Source organism: Bos javanicus, chromosome 8 (assembly GCF_032452875.1).
Source record: "Bos javanicus breed banteng chromosome 8, ARS-OSU_banteng_1.0, whole genome shotgun sequence".
Taxonomy (NCBI): Eukaryota; Metazoa; Chordata; class Mammalia; order Artiodactyla; family Bovidae; genus Bos; species Bos javanicus.
This window is the reverse complement of record NC_083875.1, coordinates 48,517,421-48,535,325: the sequence shown is the minus strand read 5'-3', so window position 1 is coordinate 48,535,325 and position 17,905 is coordinate 48,517,421. Positions and strand designations below refer to the sequence as shown.

The 17,905-nt window shown below is 39.1% G+C and overlaps 1 protein-coding gene across 3 annotated transcripts in view; it reads left to right on the top strand.

Annotated features, from left to right (window-relative positions):
- CEMIP2 (cell migration inducing hyaluronidase 2) overlaps nucleotides 1-16,981 on the top strand; it is an 82,196-nt gene extending 65,215 nt beyond the window's left edge. For 2 of the 3 annotated variants that reach the window (XM_061425535.1, XM_061425534.1), the window contains exons 19-24: nucleotides 2,050-2,232; nucleotides 4,486-4,705; nucleotides 9,113-9,211; nucleotides 12,562-12,716; nucleotides 14,538-14,641; nucleotides 14,980-16,981. In XM_061425535.1, the coding sequence (XP_061281519.1) occupies nucleotides 2,050-2,232; nucleotides 4,486-4,705; nucleotides 9,113-9,211; nucleotides 12,562-12,716; nucleotides 14,538-14,641; nucleotides 14,980-15,176 (958 nt within the window). In that variant the 3' untranslated portion in view covers nucleotides 15,177-16,981. The remainder of the gene's footprint in view (nucleotides 1-2,049; nucleotides 2,233-4,485; nucleotides 4,706-9,112; nucleotides 9,212-12,561; nucleotides 12,717-14,537; nucleotides 14,642-14,979) is intronic. The other variant, XM_061425536.1, reaches the window with a different exon arrangement.
- Nucleotides 16,982-17,905: the final 924 nt, after the last annotated feature.

The window sequence follows — 17,905 nt, the reverse complement described above, 5'->3', positions numbered from 1 at the left end:
CCCGTCTGTGAGCTACCTAGAAGTCAATGAAAGAACAAATGATTGTCAGAGAGGGTGGGGGATACATGCCAAAGAGTGATCAGCAGTCCAAAAAGTTATAGCTGGCAGATTGTGAACCTGAGGGTGAGATATTACAGTCAAAAGGTAAACAGGGTTCTGTACATACCAAGCATAATTTTTTGAATAAATACTGAGCAAGTAAAAAACATTTTAAAGTGAAAAAAGGGCTGAGCCAGAAGTTTCAAAACTCCATATGGGCTTGAAATTCAGTCAGACTTTCCTTGTTTAATCATCTAAAAGTTTGTAAAAATTATATCATGGGCAGAGGCAAGAGGAGATGTAAGTTTTTTTTCCCCATGTTTAAGATAATTACAGAGAGATCATGGATTTTGTCATAGTGGCACTTTTGAAAATAACAGTTTAAAAGATATAAATCTATACTTATTGCACAAACTAAGAAAATGCAGAAAAACATAAAGAAAATTGCAATAACCTATAATTCTTCTAATCAAAGTAAGGCATTATAAATGTGTATAGGGTTCTTGTCTCTTTCCACCCTCAAAGGTTCTCTGAGTATATCTCATACCAAAATGTGTTTAACTATTCCATTCCCCCATGAACATTTAGATTGTTTTTCTCCTGTCCCTCCTCTCCTTTTAGTATTACAAATAATACTGGATAGAACATTTTTCTTATTATTTTTGGTCTGTGTTTCTAATTTTTTAGTGGGATTACTGAATGAAATTTGTGTGAACACTTTTAAACCCTCATTACATATTGTGGTAAAATTCTTTAGAATGATTAAAAAGTTCTGGAAATGAGTAGTGGTGATGGTTGTACAACCTTGTGAATGTACGTAATGCCACTAAACTGTAAAGTTAAAAATGTCTAACATGGCAAATTTTGTATTTTACCACAATTTAAAGAACATCAGAAAAAAGCAAATGATAAAAAAAGGAGAAATATTTTTAATGGTTTTCGAAGAGTATTAATTTTATATCCAAGAACATTAGGTAAGAAAAAACACTATTGCAATTTGGTAATATTATCAAAGACTTAAAAAATGCATATCCTTTGTCTCTAACAATTCTAAGGCTTCCCTGGTGGCTCAGTGGGAAAGAATCTGCCCACCAAGCAGGAAATGTGGGTTTGATCCCTGGGTTGGGAAGATCCTCTGGAGAAGGAAATGGCAACCCACTCCAGTATTCTTGCCTGCAAAATCCCACGAACAGAGGAGCCTGGTGGGTTACAGATACAACTTAGTGACTGAACAATAACAAAAACAGCAACTGGCAATTTTGCCACTAGGAATTTATCTTGCTGCTGCTAAGTCGCTTCAGTCGTGTCGGACTCTGTGTGACCCCGTAGACGGCAGCCCATCAGGCTCCCCTGTCCCTGGGATTCTCCAGGCAAGAACACTGGAGTGGGTTGCCATTTCCTTCTCCAATGCATGAAAGTGAAAAGTGAAAAGTGAAAGTGAAGTCGCTCAGTCGTGTTCGACTCTTAGCGACCCCACGGACAGCAGCCCACCAGGCTCCTCCGTCCATGGGATTTTCCAGGCAGGAGTACTGGAGTGGGGTGCCATTGCCTTCTCCAGGAATTTATCCTAGTGTTATTATAAAAGATACAAATATATTTATGAATAAAAAAATCCTTTGGAAAACTTAGCAGCGTACATTTCCACAATCAGGCTATTAGTGTTTATTCCATCTTAGTGTACCCATTCCCAACCATCTCATTTAATTTTATTATCTGCTTACAGTATCTGAGTACATTTTATCCAACATCTATTCACATTCTCTGAAATCTTGTTGCAAACAAGATTTTTCTAAGCCGTACCATTGTAAATATACGATGAGAGAAATCTGAGTAACGTGGAAAGGTGGATAACTTATGTGTGTTAGGGTTCAGGACTTTCATTGTTAGTGGCTCCATACACAGTAGAAATTTAAGAAGGAGAAGATCATGGCTAAAATTTACATATGCTGTAATACTCAAAAGATATTGGCTCAAATGTGGACTTGTGTTTTTATTGTCTCTCCTTTATAGGAATGACTGGATTCGAGTTGGTCTCTGCTATCCATCAAACACAAGTTTTCAGGTTACCTTTGGCTTTTTACAGCGGCATAATGGCTCATTATCCAAAATGGAAGAGTATGAGCCTGTGCATTCGCTGGAGGAATTGCAGAAGAAGCAGTCTGAGAGGAAATTCTATTTTGACTCCAGCACGGGGTAATTCAGGGCAACCCATGAACGAAAATTTTTGCTGTTTTTCTTTAATGGTGAAATTACTAGTTCTTCAGTGTAACTAAGAATAGGCTGTGATGTGACGGCTAGTTAGAAAAGCAGCTGATGTGGGTAATTCTCTGCTTATCACCATTAGAGGTTTAAGAAGAACTAGAATGACTCATAATTACAGTTGGCAATAGGAATCGAGTGAGATGTTTGCCGTATACCTATTAAGGCAATTTAGAGAGAAAAATTATCCTTGTCAATAAAGAACCAGTAGGCCCAGTTGAAAATTAAAATAATGTTTTCCATAACAACTCTAAAGATGATTATTTCCATATGATATAGTTCATATTTTAGCAAAAGCTCATTTTTCTCTTCCTTTAAGGCTATCTCTCAAGTTGACCTTGGGTTTAAAAAAAAAACAAAAAGCACTGTGTAACCATGGCATATTTGCTTTCAACTTTCTCTAGGCTGCATCTTTCCCCTTTTTAATTCTAATCCTGTTCACCTGGGGTCCTGTTGGCTTTGTCTGCTTTTATCCAGTTACAGTCTCTCAGCCTTTGGGTTATGGTAGGCTTGATCTCCTGTACTCTTCCAGAAAGTAGCATGCTCCTCCAATATCCATTCCTTAAGCTGACATTTCTACTCCATACCATTGTCTAGGTACTACAAAGATACTCATGTAAATAAGATGCATTTCTTCTGCAAATTCACTGTCCACTGAAGGATGTGGGCATGTAAAGCAAGTAGTTAGAAGGTGAAAGGTTTAAATGCTGTAAGTCCTATAAGCATGCCTTTTGAGATAATCCGCAAGTTCAGCCTTGGGTGGTCAGTGACACCCACGAGGGTGACACTGGGGCTAACTCTTGAGGAGTGAGTAGGAGGAGACGAGTAAGTGTTCCAAGAACAGTATGGATAAATGCATGGAGGCATGAAAAACATGGCATGACATGTTTGGGGAAAGAAAATTTTGGACTGAAGAGAAGGGTGGCAGGACTGACTGTGGGGGAATGAGGTTGGAGTTCACTCAATTGTCTTGTTCCTTTGGGTAAGAAGCAACTCATTTGCCCTCCAGGGCTGGTGCAGCAGCCAGTGTGATTAGCTTAAACCCTTTTGTATCATTTTCTCTTACTTTTAATTTCTAATTAACCTTTAAAAACCTAGTTGGAGTTTTATTCTATAGATGACAGAACAGCTACATTCCCAGTTGATTTTCTGCAAAAATAAATGTAAGGCCCAAATTTGTAAGGACAGTCTGGTAATCACAAATTAATGATTAATATGTACAATGATAGGAAATATTGCTTCATCTGGGTATTTCTAGAACCTTTCAGCCTTTGAGGTTCAAATTCTTTTTAATTCTGTTCATTTTGATGGTTTTAATTATATATCAAAAGGCACATGCCTAATTAGATCCCTGTCATTCCTTATGTATATGTTAAAATTACTAGATGTTGGAACAGTGGCTGATTTTCACCTCATAATCTCAACTTTGTATTGTTTGTTGACTTCATTTTAAAATGTGAACTTGTGAACTCCAGTAATCAATCACAGTTGATCAAGTCATTTTTGGAATCTTGACTTCCTTTGGTTTAGAAGGCCTAGGTTTGCTGACAAGACATTGGACTGCTGCCTAGAAGTTGCTTTTCCATTCATTTTGGAGGAGAATTCAGACTGGGTAGGACTGATCATTTCACTTGATTTTGGCCAAAGTATAGACAGAAGGACTCCAGGCCCATCTGCTCTTAGTATACATCACAGGAATTGATTTGAGACCATATCTTGGCCTTAAACAAACCAGTCTCAAAGTTGCTATTTTTATTATTCCAGTTTTGTGCCTTAAAACAGAATAATGTATAAACTAAAAGAAAAAGAAAGAAAGAATAAACCACCCTAATTTACCAAATTCTAAACTCAACATAAGTATTAGTTTTCCAAGGAATTTTTGAGCCAAGCCAAATTCCATCTTCCCAAATTACCTATTGAGGTTATTCAAACCAGAAATTTACTTTGATACTGTCCATAATGACGGAATCAGATTTTCATGATATTTTCTGAAGTGGAATTGTGTTTGACTTAGAACCCTATGAGGACAGAAAGGAAAGAGAAGCAACTTTATTAGTTTTATAAGTTATTTTCCTTTTGAGAAAAAAATTACTTTATTGGAGGAATATCCCCACTGGCCATGAGTTAATTTGAAAAGTTTTTGAAAGTCAAAATCTAATACCCTTTGGACTGGTCTGTTTTGTGCAGGTTGCTGTTTCTGTATCTTAAAGCCAAAAGCCATAGGGATGGTCACAGTTACTGTTCATCTCAGGGATGCGAAAGAGTCAAGATCCAGGCAGCAACAGACTCAAAAGACATCAGTAACTGCATGGCCAAAGCATATCCCCGGTATTACAGAAAGCCATCAGCCCTCAAGTCGATGCCGTCCATGCTCAAAGGACTCTGTCAAGGCTGTGGAACCCGTCAGGTAAAACAAGGAATAAAAGTGGGCTTTGGTCCAAGAGAAAAAGTCAAAAGGTTCTGTGCAGTCAGCACATTCCTGCCCCCCCCCGCCGAAACATCTGTGCTGCCCATTTATTTTATTTTTAAATTTATTTTTAATTGGAAGATAATTGTTTTACAATATTGTGTTGGTTTCTGCCATACATCAGTGTGAATCAGCCATAAGTATACACATGTCCCCTTCCTCCTGAACCTCCCTCCCACCTTTCACCCCATCTCACCCCCTAGGTTGTCACAGAGCACCTGATTTGAGCTACCTACATCATATAGCAAATTCCCACTGGCTATCTATTTTACGTATGGTAATTTATGTTGCTATCCTACTGTCGATTTGTCCTCCTTCCCCCACAGTGTCCACAAATCTTTTTTCTATGTCTGCATCTCCGTTGTTGCTCTGCAGATGGATTCATCAATACCATCTTTCTAGGTTCCATATATATGCATTAATATACAACATTTGTTTTTCTCTTTCTGACTTCATTCTGTATAATAGACTGTAGGTTCATCCACCTCATTAGAACTGACTCAAATGCATTCCTTTTTATGACTAAAATTCCATTGTATATATGTACCACAGCTTCTTTATCCATTCATGCTGATGGACATCTAGGTTGCTTCCGTGTCCTAGTTACTGTAAATAGTGCTGCGATAGACATTGTGAAAAAGAACATGTGTCTTTTTCAGTTATGGTTTCCTCAGGGTATATGCCCAGTAGTGGAATTGTTGGGTCATGTGGTAGTTTTATTTCTAGTTTTTTAAGGAACCTGCATACTGTTCTCCATAGTGGCTGTATCGTTTACATTCTCACCAGCAGTGCAAGCACCAGGGCTTCCTTTGTGGCTCAGATGTTAAAGCATCTGCCTGCAATGCAAGAGACCTTGGTTCGATCCCTGGATTGGGAAGATCCCCTGGAGAAGGGCATGGCAACCCACTCCAGAATTCTTGCCTGGGGAATCCCCATGGACAGAGAAGCCTAGCGGGCTACAGTCCATGAGGTTGCAAAGAGTAGGACACAACTGAGTAGCTAAGCACAGCACAACAATGCAAGACGATTCCCTTTTCTCCACACCCTCTCCAGCATTTATTGTTTGTAAAATCATAAATTTTTTGATGATGTTTGCTGCCAGTTTATAAATATTGAATGGTTTCTCCTGAATTTTGGCCCACTCTAGAATTTAATGATCATAAGAAGCAAACCGGTCCAAATTTATAATAAAATCAATCAAAATGTATTTACACATCAGTTTGCCCTGGGTCATTATGGATTTATTGGTTGTCATCTTTTCTTTCTCAGCTGTGATTCCAGTACATTATCACTATTATGTATACATGTCAGTGATGTGGAAATATCTGTTTTCTTGGCAGTGTGAAATTTATCTTCAGAAAAGGCACTCATGGAGATTGTTTCCTTTAAGATGAAAAACTATTAATTTGAAGCATATGCTATTATGTTTACCTATAATTAAAAGTACAAACTGACTTTGGTCAGAAGTGAAGTGCTTCCTGTGACATATTCTTAATGAGACAGTCTTCTAGATCTTGAGAAAACTTGGCAGTGAAAGTAAATCCAAAGTATGAGCTAAAATCAGGCATGGGAAACCCCATAGGAAGTCACATTGATTCCAGGAGAAAAAGAAGTACAGAATCAATATTGCCCTAATTAATATTTAACCTATATATAAACAAATATGGGTCAAGAGGAATGGTTCTCAACTTGTGGTCCCCAGACCAGCAGCATCAGCACACCTGGGAACTTGTGAAAAATTCGAACTCTTGGGGCCCACCCAGTTCTACCCAATCAGAAACTTAAGGAGTGGGGCTTATGGTCTTTGCTTTAACAGGCCCTGCAGGTGATTCTGATAAATGTTCACATTTTAGTTTCATGGGCCTGGAGGAGTTTTTAAAAAAAGTTCTTACTGCCACAGAAATGCATACTGTAATCAGTTCAGTTCAGTTCAGTCACTCAGTCGTGTCCAACTCTTTGCGACCCCATGAATTGCAGCACGCCAGGCCTCCCTGTCCATCACCAACTCCCAGAGTTCACCCAGACTCATGTCCATGGAGTCGGTGATGCCATCCAGCCATCTCATCCTCTGTCGTCCCCTTCTCCTCCTGCCCCAATCCCTCCCAGCATCAGAGTCTTTTCCAATGAGTCAACTCTTCACATGAGGTGGCCAAAGTATTGGAGTTTCAGCTTTACCATCAGTCCTTCCAAAGAACATCCAGGACTGATCTCTTTTAATAAGAGGGAGAAAACCTCTAAATATTTCTTTTATTTCTTATTTCTAATTTTTCTTGTTTCTGTCTGTTGGTGGCAGTAAGAACAGGGAAAGGAAGGGGGATTTATGCTTCCTGTTGTGATATAGGATGATTATTTTTCTGGTGACAACTCACTATCATGGTCTTGGTTTCTTATACTCTTGAGCCACCTCTATACTCCAGTTCAACTAAACTAACCAACAGACCAAAAAATAAACCAGGTATATAAATAAGCTTATATGAATCCTTGCCTGTCCTGTGTAATGTTTTGACTGTTAAAGTGAAATTGTCAGATAATCTTTGTGGAGAAGTAAATTTTCCAGCCTAATTCTCAAGTTGAATTTGTTAAGAAAGTCCTTCATTACTGAGAAGACTTCAAATAATTTATACTTGTTATAAGAAATACTAGAATTTGTAAAGATAACTTAATCATCTTCGAAACTATTCTAGGCCTATCTTGTTAAATGGTTCCATGCATTGATGTTTAGCATTCTTTATTTTGGGGCTTAAAACATTGATCAGAATTCATTTCTTAAAAATGTATTGACTACTGACCTGGCAGTTGAGAAGTATTTGAAGCGTCTATGGACACCACTTTTACTTGGAAATTTGAGGAGAATTTTTGTTTTAATGTCAAAAACACATGTAAATTAGAGATAAGTAGGAAAATTCGCAAGAATTTTTGACTTCAGACCTGAGACTTCAAACAAATGTTCAGCTTCTGGATGCTTAATATAATGATTATCTGCGCTTGCCATGATTATTTATTCTTGTTGACATTGATTTATAAGAATATACATATATATATTTTTTTAATTTTTTTAAATTTTTTGACAGTACCACATGTGGGATCTTAGTTCCCTGACCAGGAATTGAACTCAGTCCAAGGTAGTAAAAGTGCTAAGTCCTAACCACTGGACTGCCAGGGAATTCCTCGGTACATATACTTTCAAGTGTTAAATTGTGTGAAGAGTTGAGTGCTTTTAATTGAGAAGATAGCCTTTAGGGAGGAGGTAGATGGTGGGATTTGGAGGCTGGAAGTGGTTTGAAGTAGAAGGGAGAATGGAAGAGCATTCTTGGGGAAGGAACAGCATCTGAAAAGGCAAGTGGCAGAAGAATGGAAAACTGAGGGAACTGCCCTGCATGTTTAATGTGGATAGAACAGTGGGAAATAGAATAGAATAGTGGCTCTATTTGTGGAACATTTTGCAGGTCAGGTAGAGGAATTTAAATAAAATTGGTGATGTACAAGGCCCCTAAAAGTTTTTAAACAGAGTAATCCTTGTCATCTATACTTCTTTCCTCAATCCTGGAGTGACTGAATCACAGTTGAGGATAACTAGTTTGAAAAGAGCCTTCAAAAAGATTTGTAACTTTTTTGCATGAAATGTTTACAAAGATTTAGATACAGAGCATATTTATATAGTCATTTAGAGAGCTGATCTTATTAACAAGATTGCAATGACTTGAAACTGGGATTGCTCTAGAAAATGAGGAACATACCATTCATGTATGGATGTGAGAGTTGGACTGTGAAGAAAGCTGAGCGCCGAAGAATTGATGCTTTTGAACTGTAGTGTTGGAGAAGACTCTTGAGAGTCCCTTGGACTACAAGGAGATCCAACCAGTCAGTTCTGAAGGAGATCAGCCCTGGGATTTTTTGGAAGGAATGATGCTAAAGCTGAAACTCCAGTACTTTGGCCACCTCATGCGAAGAGTTGACTCATTGGAAAAGACTCTGATGCTGGGAGGGATTGGGGGCAGGAGGAGAAGGGGACGACAGAGGATGAGATGGCTGGATGGCATCACTGACTCGATGGACGTGAGTCTGAGTGAACTCTGGGAGTTGGTGATGGACAGGGAGGCCTGGCATGCTGCGATTCATGGGGTTGCAAAGAGTCAGACACGACTGAGCGACTGAACTGAACTGAACTGAACCATTCTCCTATTAAAGCTTATATCAAAAAATAAAATTCCAGGTCATGAAATACGTACAGAAAGTTCAGAGGAAAAAAAAACAAAAAAATCATTCACTGGCTTTGATATAGTTGAGTTTATTTTGAAGGATCTTTTTAGAAGGTTAACATAGATATGGAACTTCTTCCCCTTGTAGGTGGTGTTCACAAGTGATCCTCATATAAGCTACCTCCCTGTGCAATTCCGGTCACCCAGTCAAGCAGAGATTCAGCGTGGAGATGCGTCTGTTATTTCTGTGAGTACCATCTGCTGTGTGCACTGCCTCAGCTTCTCACTTTTTCATTCTGTCCTGGTAACATGAATTATCTCTGATAACATTCACTTGTTTCTAATCACATTTTTATTGTTTGTAGTGAGCTATACAACAGAGGTATAAATACTCCTAAACATATGTATTTTTAAATAAATGAAATTCATTAAATTTTTTTTCTCAGTTAAGTTTATTGATTACTTTTAGGCAAATGTTAAAATTATTCAGGTGACCCAGATTCCTTTTCTATAGGAGAAAAGGTATTTTTGGTTTAAAAAATTGTCATTGGTAATCAATATGTAGAAAATTGTTTTTAACCTTAGTTTTTGAAACTTAAAGAAGCTCCCCAGTTATTTGTTTAAAATATGGAAGTTGAAGATTTTAAAATCTCCTCAGCCTCTTATAAATTGAGATTGCTTGCCTCCCAGTTTTTCAGATAAGGAAGGTGACAATGCAAAGTGTTAACTGTCTTTAAGTAGGTTAATGGAAGTATAAACGTTAGCCTGAGTGTCAATATTGGAATTTGGCCTAAAAGCCAAGTTTGCCAGCAAGGTTAATCAGCTCTAGGAGTGAAAGTGAAAGTCACTCAGTCGTGTCCGACTCTTCGAGACCCCATGGACTATACAGTCCATGGAATTCTCCAGGCCAGAATGCTGGAGTGGGTAGCCATCCCCTTCTCCAGGGGATCTTCTGAACCCAGGGATCAAACCCAGGTCTCTCGCATTGCAGGCGGATTCTTTAGCAGCTGAGCCACCAGGGAAGCCCAAGAATACTGGACTGGGTAGCCTATCCCTTCTCCAGCAGATCTTTGGAACCCAGGAATTGAAACGGGGTCTCCTTCATTGCAGGCGGATTCTTTACCAACTTAGCTCTCAGGGAAGCCCGCTTTAGGCATGTGGCCTGTCCCAAACTGAGTTGACCAGAGTGCATCTGTATAAAGGGCTCTTTGGGTAGGAGGTATCTAGCCGACTGATACCCAGACAGGGCCTGGGCTTAGTCTCATGTGGTCTCTTTGGGAGCTGTTTTTTTTTTTTTTTAAAGTGGTGGACAACACATTTACAAATTCACATATATGTGAAAACTTAAATCTTTTTTTTTTTCTCTCTCAATCTCTTTTATTATGTTAAAGTACACATAACATAAAATTTACAATCCTAACCATTTTTAAGTATATAGTTCAGTGGTATGAAATACATTCATAATATTGTGTGGCCATCACCATTATCCACCGCCAGAACTTAACTCTAAATTAAGAACTTTTTAATAATTTTGAATTAAAAATACCCCTACTTAAGATGAGGAAGGTGAAACGCAGAGTTATTAATCATCAGGCATAAAGTTTCAGTTGAGTAAAATACTACATAAACTCTCAAAATCTGTTTTACAGCATTTTCCCTGTAATCAGTAATAATATATTGTCTACTTAAAATATTTAAGAGGATGGATTTCATGTTAGTATTCTTACCACAATTAGAAAGAAAGGAGGGAAGAAAGGAAAAGAAAGAAAGATCCTTACTTAAATATAACTCCAAGGTTTCTCACATATATATACCTATTGCTCTATGTTAGCATGTCTTCATTTTGTAGTATGTTCATGACGGAGGAGCCTAGTGGGCTGCAGTCCATGGGGTCGCTAAGAGTCGGGCACAACTGAGCGACTTCACTTTCACTTTTCACTTTCATGCATTGGAGAAGGAAATGGCAACCCACTCCAGTGATCTTGCCTGGAGAATCCCAGGGACGGCAGAGCCTGGTGGGCTGCCCTCTATGGGGTCGCACAGAGTCGGACACGACTGAAGTGACTTAGCAGCAGCAGCATGATGTAGGAAGTTTGTTAGCTCAACATCTCAATAAAGTCAGCAGTGTGAGGAACCCATCCCAGCCTCCTTGTGTGGAATCTGGTGGGTGTCAGTTGCAAAGGGATGCCACTGGGTGCTGAGTCTCTGCTCTACTAGCTTACTAGGTAATTAAACAAGATAAGGTATTGCCCAGACAATCTCAGGTAGGGTATTCCTTTGGGTGTGCAGACATTGTTTGACTCCATTGCTGGAGTCACTGCATGTCTGGGACCCTAAAAGAGGTCACAGAGGACTGTGTTTTGTCATGTTTACCTCCACTACTTTTCACATGTATTACATGAAAAGTCTTTGCTGGACGTGGCCTTGCTTTAGTTTTTATGGAAAATTTTGTGTTTCTTTTAAGCAGCAGGTTTTTGGGGGTAATTTTCAATTGGACAATTTGAGTGTGTTAAAGATCATGATTTTTTTTTTTTAATCAAATGTGTCTCAGTTCTAAGTATTTGGATTTTAAAAAATGGGTCACTTTCAGTCTTTCTAAATATAGAATGGCACTATATATTAAGCACTTCTAGAATTATTCTCTGGACTAGAGCAGTTTAAATACAGACAAATAGCCATTTTGAATTCCTGTGAGATCATTAGTGATTAGAAATACAATTTAAGTATAACTTCTCCAAGTGAGGACAGGTGTAATGAAGAGAGCATCTCTCCTTTGTTAACTTTTAACATAGTTTATAATTTTACACATTTTAAAGAGAATCAGTGCCTATGGCGTAGTGTTAAATCATTTTTCAGTCAAGATTTTTTTCTTTCCTTTTTTGGTTGAGGAATTTATGAGATTTGGGTATATCTGGAATTCCTTTTTCTTGAAAATGTCTCGAGCCATTAATTTAAAGAGAACAACTGGAACTTTCATTTCACAGTAATTGTTTGAACAAGATATCACTACCCGTGGCTTAAATCCTGGTAAAATTTCCTGTTTTCCATTTTGATTTTAAAGGAGACCTATATATGGAACAATGCAGATGAAACTATCTGCCTCTTCTGATGTTTCAAACCTAAACTCTGACGGGGCGGGAGTTTATGTGGGTTAAGGAAGTCTCTCTCTCTACTTACCTACCTATACGACTAGATACCTACTGTATACAGTTATATATTTTTTTCCTGAACCAATGTGACAACATCTGAGCTTCAGTATAGAGGCCGTCACCTGATCACTGAGTTGGAAACTGACCCCAGTGAGAGAGTATGTATATAAGAATGAAAGCCCTGAACCTGCAGAGTCATCCTACTCAGCTGAGTGTAGGCTGCCATGTCTTGCTTAGAGCATCTTATCCAATCAGTAAAGACCAGTCAAGGTAAAAGCCTATGAAAACACAGACTCAATTTCAAATGTTGGCAGAGGAAGAGTGATGGAACATGCAGTTTGAATTTTGGAGTTATTACTTTTGATTCTTGGGTTTAGAAGACAGAGGGAAAGGGGCTGGAAAGATACTGAAATGGTAATGACAGCAGAGGACGATCTTGTGTTCTCAGATCAACGGCACCGACTTTCCCTTACGAAGTGTGGGCGTCCTCCTCCTGATTGTGGATGCCTGCAGTGTTCCCTTCCGGTTGACTGAAAAAAAGATTTTCTCTTTCACTGATGTCAGTCGCATGGAAGAATACTTAAAAACAAGCATCCCTCCAAGGTAGGTGAAGCTTGCCCTGTATAAGGGATAAGATACCTTAAGGATGACACCTGGCTCACTCTGAGTTTTGGCTTGTCTACTTTTTTACTCTGGGTATTTAGGATTCTTGAAGGATGGATACTCATTCTTTTCCCAGTTTCAGGTTGATGCCTGTGTGATCTAAGTTGCTTATCATTGATAAGTGAGGACTTGGATGTTAGAAGAGTTTGCAAATGATGGGAAGGTTCTTGGAAGGAGGAAAAGCTCAACATTTTGGATTGTTCCTATCCCACTTCTTAGTATTAAGCTGATCTACATTGTACCCAACTCTCTCAGAAGGCTCAGTATCATTTTAAAACAATTTTATTGAGTTTTGCCTTTGTAACAGTCTATCCTGCTGATGAACCCTTGGACAGCATTGGGCTATGACTCTGGTATAGGAAGTTGCCATCTGGGTCACTTGGAATTGACTGGAAAGGACTAAATTGATTTTTAAAGTAGATGAGTGTGTGATCTCTTTTTTAAGAGCCCTAAGAGTCGGGCACGACTGAACGACTTCACTTTCACTTTTCACTTTCCTGCACTGGAGAAGGAAATGACAACCCGCTCCAGTGTTCTTAGTGTCTGAACAGAGGTGCACCTTGCTGTATTTGTGTTAGGCAGACCCTGACTGGAGGCAAGAAGATAAATTCAGTCCCCTTTCTGCCCCCTTTGCTTTGCTGCGGACATTGATTTACACACAGGCTTTCATTTAATGAAGCCCCAAAGTGAGGAACATAGGCTTCCCGCAAAGTCCTATGTAGCTTTTGAATCATCATCAACTGATCTGGTCAGTTCCGCTCCTTAAACTTTAAAGAACCAGACCTCAACAAGTCCCGTAAAGTCATTATATTCTTTGAGTGTAACATTCTTTGTGTACATATAGCTCTATCTTCTGGTTTAATACGTTTGTAGGTATTTACTTTGCAAGGCCTCAATTTTCTTTATGTATCTAAAGATTTTTTTCCCTAATGTTGGAAAATAAACACAGTCAGTCACTTCACCTAAAACAATCTGGAACATAAAGCTCACTACAGATGTTTAGAGCAACACAATAGTCATGCAAGGCACCCAATATATTAAGAAAAGAAATGCTTTATTAAAGGATATATGATAAGAGTAAAAGGAGAGGCTCTCCCTGCTTCTGGATGGAAAAGTTAATACTGTAAAGATGTTCAGTTCAGTTCAGTCACTCAGTCATGTCTGACTCTTTGCAACCCCATGAATTGCAGCACGCCAGGCCTCCCTGTCCATCACCAACTCCTGGAGTTTACTGAAACTCACGTCCATCAAGTCGGTGATGCCATCCAGCCATCTCATCCTCTGTCGTCCCCTTCTCCTCCTGCCCCCAATCCCTCCTAGCATCAGGGTCTTTTCCAATGAGTCAACTCTTCACATGAGGTGGCCAAAGTACTGGAGTTTCAGCTTTAGCATCCTTCCTTCCAAAGAAATCCCAGGGCTGATCTCCTTTCAAATGGACTGGTTGGATCTCCTTGCAGTCCAAGGGACTCTCAAGAGTCTTCTCCAACACCACAGTTCAAAAGCATCAATTGTTCGGCGCTCAGCTTTCTTCACAGTCCAACTCTCACTAGTTTTCCCTGTATTTAGAGACCTCCTTGTAACAGAAACGTTAAGATCTAGGTGCAGAATTGAAGTGGACCCTTGTGACAGCAAGGATGAAAAGGCATGTGGAGTGCTTTTTGTTTTTTGAGTTCTGCTTTTATCTAGTATATACTTCAGAAAGGTACTCAGTGAACACATGCTGAATTACTGAAACTTGCTCTGATTTTCTAACTTTTACAGGTCAGTTGTCCTGTTGAGCACAAGAGGACAGATAAAGCAGTTCAATATTTCAGATTCATTAGTACCTCTGGGATTAGCCAAGCCAGCCAATCTTTATAACAAAGGTTTGTATCTGTATTCTTCCATAAAAAGTTTTTAGGAGAGCAGCAACATATACATTTTTATGGTGGAGTGTAGGTATCAGCCTGCTTTCATGAGCTTGTTAGGCTGGGGTGGGTATTATGAAGTAATTTTTAAATCAGGAGACAGTGTTAGAGGAAGTGTGTTGGGATGTAGTTTGTTATTTGGGGCAGGAGGTGGGTGGTAAGAGTTCATTCTCTGACGTAAGGAAGTATAGTTTTTTTGTTGTTTTTTGTTTCGCTCACCTCCACCTCACCTTTCACATTATCTTGCCTGAAACTAGTAGAGATACAAATTGAACTTTGTTTTTTTTCTTTTAAAGGGAGTACCATATTTTTGGGATTCAGTGGAAACTTTAAACCATCCTGGACTAAGCTGTATACCAGCCCTGCTAGACAGGGCCTCGGGCTGCTTGAACAATTCATACCTTTGCAGCTGGACGAATATGGTTGTCACAGAGCTGACACTATCCGCCGAAGAGACCTGGAGCTGTTGAAGCAAACTTCAAAGGCACATTAGAGATTGAACTGTAACTTAAGTGCTGGGGGATAAAATGTGAACTAACTTATTTAATTTATGGCATTTTAAAATGACACTGTTAACCCAATGGAACCATTTTCCTGTTTGAGGCAGAAAGGGGAGAAAAGTAAGAGTTTAAAGTGATTGCTTGAATACCAGCTCATGCACCTTCTAGTTGTACAAAATGTTAAAGAATTTATATGTATTTGTTAGGCTGGTATATTTCAGAGATCAGTTCTCTTATCCCTCACATCCCACTCCTGTGTTTTGTAGTGACCATAAGCAGTGCTTCACCTTTTGTACAAAATGGGATGTTGTGAGGGAAGGGGAGCTTCTGAGAGTCAGCCTGAGTCCTTGAGAGGACCAGCTCTTGTAGCACCTTGGATACTTGAAGTCTGATGTTCACTTGTGTCGTTGACTTTGGGTCAGCAGTTGACCTGGGTGGCTGGCATGTTCAGGAATGCCTTGGTCCCTGATTCCAGGCAGCCTTTGAGGATTTTGTATGATACTGAATGATGGAGTTTTAAGTGGCAACTCAGGCCCAGCTCATGCCCTTTTTTGCTTGGACATGTGCTATTTTTATTCATTTGTATATTGATTCCTTCTAAGGATTCAACTTTAAAACAGCAAGTATTATTGGGAAAAAAAGGGCTTTTATGGGTTCGACATCCCTTTAATCTGTGACCATTGGGCAAAAATTGGACCCGCACCTTGGTCTGATGTTGGTGGGACCATTTTTGCAGCTTTAATCCTTAGCCTGTTTGACTGTATATTTGTATTTAAAATGCAAGAGCTGAGCTAAATATTTACATTTTTTTAAAAAAGAAGCAGGCCATTTTCCTGAACTATTAACTTGTGTCATTTCAACTTGCACAGAGGAAGTCTGTTCTTGGAGTACTTCTGCACCCGTGTGGATTTTTTTAAAAAAGCTTCTCTGCTCACCAACCTGGCAGGACAATTGCAAAAAACTTAATGATACCCCAAAATATTGTACTCAGGGAGAGGAAAAACAGGAGAACCTTTTAAGGGCCAGAATCAAGGAGAGAATATTCAGAAACAAACCTCTTTTTAGCCTTAGAGGAGTCCATCACTCTTAAGTAAATCATTAGAGCCCACTGAAAAAAAGGCACTGTGATGCCCTATTTTTCTTCCTACTGGGTGTGTGCATCTCCTGCCAGTGAGGACTGCATGTGGCTAAAGGAGATTGGTGCCAAAGCCAGGATGTCACTACACCAAGAGGAAAGAGGTGTTGAAACGCTTTTATCTTTTCCTAAACCCACAATGTATGAAGTGTAACGTGGGGATGGCCACAGCAAGGAATATGGTCAGGCTGACTTTGGCAATGAGTACAGACAAATTCACTCTTCTCTATCAAGAGCAACAGCTAACAGCCTGTCCTTTTGTGCCCAAAATAAACTGCAGAGCAGCTCTGTGACTATTTCCATTACTTTACAAAATATGCTACCTCAAAGTGCTACCGATAAACCTTTCTAACTGTAAGTACTCTTGTTAAAAGAGTACGTGTCTTAATCAAAGTTTAGGTTTTGGGGTGTTTTTTTTGTACATTGATGAATGAAATCTTACCTATTAAATATATTATTGGATCATGGTTCCTCAAGGTGATTAAAGTTTGTTTGTGTGTGTGTGTTTTTTTTAATGACAAATATCTTTTATGTGTGATTTTTAGAGTTTGGCTCTTTAAAGATTTGAAGAGGATATGTAAGTTCTAAAGCACTCAGTTTTTCTGATTTATATGCTAATGGTCAGGGCCCAATTTAAATAAAATAAAAATATGTGTGCATGTATTTTTTCATGTATGTGTGTGACTATCTATCTAGCAAGAATTTTTTTTTTTTTCCATTCCATATCCCATCTGTAAAGAAGCTATGGGCAGAAATAATGAAGAAATTTTCATCCACTAGGTAGATTTTGTAAGACTAAGTAACTTCAGAAGGCCGGTGCAGAGGTTCTTAACTTTGGCTGCGCATTGGAGAAAGCTTGGGAGCTTTAAAACCTATGATGGCCTGGTCTGTTCCCTCCACTCCAGCTCCTGCTTCACATTTAATTGGTGTGGGGTGCAGCCTGGCCATTGGAATTTTTTTAAAAGCTCTCTGGGTGATGCTAATAACATGTAGCCAGGGTTAGGTATCACTGCACTAATATAATAGGCCCACTGTTTAACTTCAGTCTATAATTTTTTGTGTGATAAAAACAAAATTATAATTATCTATTTTTATTTGTGATTCCTATATTGCTTATGGAACTCCCAGCCCTAAACAAAACATTTTGCTGTTGTCTGAACTTTCAGATAGCGTTTTTAGTCCTTAGTTGTCTCAGATTATTAAATTGGTTATCAAAGCTGATATACACATTTCAGGCAGTTGGGAGCTTGCAGTCTGTTTTATTTCTACTGGGAAAATGTGTTCAAAGGTGATTTATAAGTTCATAAGCATTTTCCATCAGGTGAGGCAGTTGGTTGAGTTCCAGAAATGTGGCCGTCCACGAATTGGCCAGCTGATGAGAAACACAGGGCCTTCTCATATATCAACAGACTTGGGTTTTAAGTCTTTCCTGTGAGATTTCTCCCTCTCCACCTGAATCAGCATGTTGTATATTATCTTCAGAGGCTGGAAGAGAGTGCTTGTGAGAAGATGAAAGGCAGGCTCATGGTCTTACAGAATAGGACTCCAAAGCAGCCACTAAACTGATGTTTAGACCTGAGCGTGGGG